Source organism: Sinocyclocheilus grahami, unplaced genomic scaffold, assembly GCF_001515645.1.
Source record: "Sinocyclocheilus grahami isolate Dianchi unplaced genomic scaffold, SAMN03320097.WGS_v1.1 scaffold1302.1, whole genome shotgun sequence".
NCBI lineage: Eukaryota > Metazoa > Chordata > Actinopteri > Cypriniformes > Cyprinidae > Sinocyclocheilus > Sinocyclocheilus grahami.
Genome location: NW_015506481.1, coordinates 76,306 through 82,743, shown reverse-complemented (window position 1 = coordinate 82,743; position 6,438 = coordinate 76,306). Strand labels below are relative to the sequence as shown.

Here is a 6,438-nt window from a genome sequence, read left to right as displayed (position 1 = left end):
ATACTTTTATTTAGCAAGGATGCTTAAAATTGATCAAAAGTGATGATAAAGGCATTTATAATGTTACAAAAGATTTCTATTTCAGATAAATATTGTTCATATCGATATCGGAATTATATCATATCGACCGAAATTAGGGAATATATTGTGATATAAATTTTGTCCATATCGTCCCGCCCTAGTTTTTATACTGTAATAAATTAAATGTCAATTAGCACTGCATTCATATATGTTATTTATTGCCTTGAGATGACTTGAAAAACACACATAAACCATTTATTGTCGCAATTGTGTGTTTAAATATTTTTGCTTTTTATTCAGCTTAGCTACAGTGATAGCTGGATGCATTTGTACATATTAGGGATTTCCTGGCACATCATAAGTTATTACTTCTATGAGTCTGTTTTAGACATTCTGCGTGAGCTGGCCCAGATTAAGAACACATTAGTGATCTGGGGCTATAGCAAACCACAACGTTTTCTAACACAGGAATAATACTTTTTTAATTTTTTTTTTCTCAATCAAATCTCCAACACAGAGCTGCAATGAGTATGCGTATTAAAGATTTCTATATATATGGTCAAAACAACTTTTGAACGTACAGTTCAAACAGTTTTATTATTAGAGATTTATTGCCCTATAAGAGGACAATCATCAGGGCTTGGGCTTCAGCCCACCCAGCCCACATGTCCCCCCATTAATGTTTTGCTGGGGTTAGGGCATTTAATTTAAATAAATAAATTATTTATTAATAAATAAAGGACAGGAAAAAATAATAAAATATAATTTTGAATATACTCCAAATGCATTTAACAACATTAATATTCCATTATATTATAGGCTTTAATTATTGAATTAATATTTTACTTCAATTAAAGCTTATTAGAACTATTAAATTCTCCTTTGTTGTTGCCCTAATGAAAAACTATTGTAATTCTTGAATCAAGAGTTGGTTATCACTTCCAGAGAGCAGCAAAAGCGCCGGGCTAATCTGTCAGCGCTGTGTGAGAGATACTGGTCCAGCCGTTCTCACGCTACGCAGTTTAATCAAGTAACACCGTTTCCCCCTTGTCCCCTGCATATTCTACGCCCATGTTTAAAGCTGAGCGCGTTGAGGCACTAATTAAATGTGCCCGCTTAAGTGTCCACTCTCTCTTATATTAAGCATTTGGTGGTCTGAGACAATTTAGTTAAGCGGTTTAGTTGGTTCGTTATTGCAAAAACAACAATGCATATGAAATACATAGGGCATACTGGTAGAACTCTAACCTTTAAACACAAGCAGGGTACTGAATAGATTTAGAACTGGTGTCAGAGTCAGAGAAAATACGATGTACTGTATATCTACACACACATACAGGTTCTAATAGGGCCCCAGTTGCTATACTGGATGAGCATAGAGGATTGAGTGCCATCTGGTAACGTCCTGCAGAGAGAGAAAGACAGGCACTTACAGACTCTCACATACTCTACCTGTCTGCATCTCGGAGAGTGTACTAGGGCTTTCTCTTCAATTTATTCATTCATCCTGTAGTCAATTTCTTACCCTAACTTTGTGTGTGTGAAAAAGAGGCACTGAGAAAGCAAATTAAGTAGCCATCTCTCTCAGTTTGAGTGTGTGCAGTTTGTCTGTAAGGGGTTAATGAAAGATCAGGTTCCATCTGTTACTGTACTTTACATGTGTGTGCCAGTTTTTGTTTTTGTTTTCATGTCCATTTTTATCCATCTGAGTGAGAGTGTATGTGTGCAGTAGATGGGAGCATCTTTAGTGTGGACAGCTCTCATTAGCCTAAGGCTGACGTAGCTTAAGCAGACCCATTTACTGCCATAGAATTTGTCAGTATTAAAGCCATCTCAGCAAGGAGTCTCACACATACACGTGTCGTGAACATCAGCAGCAACCCCCAATGAGCAGGCGGAACTTAAATATCACTCTTTCCAAACCTCTTTCCACAGACCATTGACATTAGTGTGTATTGTCAGTTTGATTATCTAATTTGCATTAGATTCTATATAACTGATGTCAGTTAATAACAAATAATCTCTCAATTTATTTGTTGAATCTAGAATAAGGTTTGCCTTATTACTTCCAGGAAACTTCAGTTTATCTTTCTATAAGATAATGTCCAGATTGACATCCAACTCAGTCACACGCATCTATCAATCTTTTGCACTTTATCCACTCATTGTACCCACTTAGTAGTTGTTAGTTACTCTTTTCTATCCTTTTGTTAAACTCAAACGCAATAAGGAGAGTGACAGCTTTTAATAATTAAGGGAGTATGCAAATGTGATATTGATTTAATACAACAGTTCAATAAACAAGTACTGCCTGATTTTGCTCTATTTCATCAATGAAAATTGTTCCAAATAATGTAAGAGCTCAGCCACTTTTACATATTAACAGCGTAGATACATTTACATTTTCACGAATCCTTTGGGGTTAAATTCATTCAATTTATGGGTTGATTTTATATAGGCTAAATTAGTTTAAATGTTGCAGCACTTTTAACAGTTGATTACCTATTTTACAGTATAAAGGTTTTATGTTTTGTCTGATTTCTTAGGAGATAGTAAAATTACTGTGACGGCACACACAGTGTGAATGCACATTCAATGTTACATAGTTAATTAAATTGATCCATATAAAAAAGGCAAATTACTTTTATTAGTCTGGAATTCATTTATAATTAAATTAGGTCATTATAAAGGTATTTTTATGGTTTAGGCATTATTTACTGATCAATCAGAATCCTGCTAAAAAGTTATATTCACAAAAGACTGTCTATATTAATATTGTATGCTTTTGCATATTTTTTGTACTGTGCCTACCCAAGCGTACAAGTACACTTAATGTACGAATATACCAATTGACCCTGAACATAAAACCTAAAGTATCCCACCACACAGACTGCCTGAAAAGACACCTCAAAAAAGCGTACTTCTAAAGGTCAGTGAGTAAGAAAATGAGAAAACACCTGTTTTTCTCCTTCTCTCTTGCTTATATTTGAGAATGGGATACAAATTCTTCATCTCTTCTTCCCCTCCTTCATATACAAGGAGAACAACAAAGGAATTATTTTTAAGTAAGTACACTGATTATAAGACATGCCACACATCTGGAAAAGATACAAACATACACAGACTCATGTGGTGAAATCCAATCCATTTTAACAACCTTGTCTTCAACTAACAGTATTACTTCACACATGTTGTTGTCAGCTGTCGCGTCGTACGGTACAGAAACAGCTCAGCCAACCATCCTGGGCTGAGCTAGATTGGCGGCAAATTTGAATCTGCGTCATCGCGCGCACACACACACACACACTACACTAATATGTTGCATTCCAAAAAATATATATAATAATAATAATAATAATAATAATGCTACTTCCAGACAACTCAGATGTGGAATATTTCCCACCACAAACCCGGAAGTAACGTCTGGATTTAGTAACGTTTAAAGTAGGCTGCTTGGTAACATTATTGTTACTATCGATTAGTAGCATTAAAACATTGCAAGTATCTGTAAACATTAAAAGAGCAACGTTCCATAAATTATTTCCGGGTTGAAGTGGGAAATATCCTAAATCCGAGTTGTACCCAATAATGGTTAAAATGAGCATTTATTTGCAAGACAAGGTTAAAAGAGTAGTGAAATAAACAATGCATCATTTACAGTACATGTACAAATACTATTATTTGACCTTAAAAACCTCACTTTAACCCTCACATGATTAAAGATCTTCAATAGGCTAAAAAAACACTGACTGAATGATTTGTGGTTCAAAAAAATTATTTTCCCTATTTTTACAGGAATAATCTGTAAATATTAAATAACATTTTATGTAAAATTACACATTACTCTGTGAAAATACAGAAAATTTCCTTTTAAAAAACAGAACATTTATGTAATACCGAAATACAAGAAATTATATGTAAATTTAATGTAACTGTAACTTTAAAATACAGAAAATATCTGTAAACAACAGGTATTTCATCGTATAATGAAAAAAGGGAAATTTCTGATCATAAAGTTTCCCGTCGCTACGACGGATTTCCATCAACTGGAAAAAAATAAAGGGAAAAGAAACATGTGGAGCATTGTTGTTGTTCTGCCGGCACACCAAAACTCATCCCCGCCATGGCTGCAGCTTCTCACTGACAACATAACATGCTCTCATCATTCACAGTCGGGTTATTAGCAGAGAACACAGAGCAGGACTTGAATTTCGGCACTGGATTGAGGCTATTAATAACAATTCTTCTGTCATGGTTCACCATTGTGAGGAGCACAGAGCGAGGAACAAGGAGATGCAGAGTCAAATTCAAACTTACAGACTTTAATAGTATCCACGGAAACAGGAAAACACATGTAGCAAGGGTTGACGTCAACAATTCCAGACAAGGGAGAACAGAACGGGCTAGAACTCAAATAGGGCAGATAACGAGGGGCAGACAGGTGAGGAGGATAACTAATAATGAGAAACACCTGGAACTAATAGAACTACATGGGGACAGGAACAGGAAGGACCAAATAAGGACAAACAGGAACTAAACGGGAACATACACGTGACACCAATTTGATACTGAAGACATTTCCCATAGTTACATTACTTGTATATTCTGTTTTGCCGATCTCTGCATAGACAGTGGCTAGCAGCTCCAGACTCCGGGCAGTGATGGGGTGATCATTACCAAAAGCCCTCTGGTGGATTTTAGTGGCCTAAATGAGGAAAAAAATATAATGGAGAAGTGAGAATTACTAAAACAGTTCTTCAGATTTCTCCTCTTCTTCTGTCATTTATAAAAAAAAATAAAAAAAAACACACACACAATGTACATACCTTGCCACTGTATTCTAAAGCAAGGTGGGGTCTGAAAGCAATGGAGAGTGACACAAATGTTAGAAATTTTGGCCCAAAATGGTTATTTTGCATGTGTACAATTTTTCTTGAAATCAAATTGTATTATAATGTTAATAAATGTTATTATAAATTAAATGTTTAAAAAAGAAAATAACAACTGATATTATTTCTAGAGGTCACATTGTGGGATACAATATTCCTTTCGGGTTGTTTCATGCATACACAATGTGTAGTGTACATACATAACATGGAAACACAAATGGAAGTGTGTAGTCTGAACATTACTGAGAATGTGTCTGTCTGTTTACTGCACATGTGGAGAGAGATTCATGCACATGTTGTCTATCATTGATCAGCAAATCTATATCATTGATTATGCCTTCAGGACTCGGTTGACCTTTTTCTATTACCATAGTAATAAAGAGTGAGAGAATAAGCATGTATTTGCAGAGCGGGTCTAGTATAATATCACATATTTCAACATAATATATTAGACGGATCGTTAATATTGATATGTGTTTTGTGAGCAATAGCAATAACAGTCCATCTAATGGAATATATAAGAGGAGATCAAAGCAAAACCCATAATACTTCCTGTATGTAAGTATGAGTCAGCACAGTAAAGAATGTTAGGACATAACTATCGGCTTAGTATCAAGTTTATTTGCTAATCAAAATTTATTACAGCAGATGAGTAGTTATAAAAGGAAGTGTGAATGAGACCCGCTATAAAACCTTATATAACTACTCTCTTGACACGGGAGAAACCCTTGACAGAGAGCACTGTTACCTTGTCTGAATTCAAAAAGGAATGCTGGCATACTGCTAACTGTGCAGTATATACAATATACTGCCTACTGTGTTTAAAAAGTACGTGAAAAAACACGGCAAAATGCTAGTTTAATACACTCAATCATGCAAGTATGTTACATTGTAATAATTTCCAATAAGCAAATGATAAAAAGCTTGCAACGACTTAAAATAAAGAAAGAAAGAAAGAAATGTAAAAAAATATTATTTTATGTTTTAATCCAATTTTGTGTAAAAACATATCACTTCAACACAAAACATATCACTTCAACATATCACTTTGTAACACAAGTGAACACAACATACAATTTTTAAATGAAGGTTTCCCTAATAATGGTTTTTATTATTAGGGGAAAAACAAAATCCAAAACTACATGGCCCTGTGTGAAAAAGTGTTTGCCCCCTAAATCTAATAACTGGTTGGGCCACCCTTAGCAGCAACAACTGCAATCAAGCGTTTGCGATAACTTGCAATGAGTCTGTTACAGCGCTGTGGAGGAATTTTGGTCCACTCATCTATGCAGAATTGTTGTAATTCAGCCACATTGGAGGATTTTGAGCATGAACCGCCTTTTTAAGGTCATGCCACATCATCTCAATAGGATTCAGGTCAGGACTTTGACTAGGCCACTCCAAAGTCTTCATTTTGTTTTTCTTCAGCCATTCAGAGGTGGACTTGCTGGTGTGTTTTGGATCATTGTCCTGCTGCAGAACCCAAGTTCGCTTCAGCTTGAGGTCACGAACAGATGGCCGGACATTC

At 35.3% G+C, this 6,438-nt stretch overlaps 1 protein-coding gene across 1 annotated transcript in view; it reads right to left on the bottom strand.

Moving 5' to 3' along the window:
• The window catches only part of LOC107569006 (uncharacterized), a 36,391-nt gene that overhangs the window by 9,035 nt on the left and 20,918 nt on the right, over window positions 1–6,438 (bottom strand). Inside the window, exons 4-5 of the mRNA XM_016255003.1 lie at window positions 4,848–4,878; window positions 4,618–4,726 (exon numbers count right to left, since the gene is read on the bottom strand). Coding sequence (XP_016110489.1) covers window positions 4,618–4,726; window positions 4,848–4,878 — 140 coding nt within the window. The remainder of the gene's footprint in view (window positions 1–4,617; window positions 4,727–4,847; window positions 4,879–6,438) is intronic.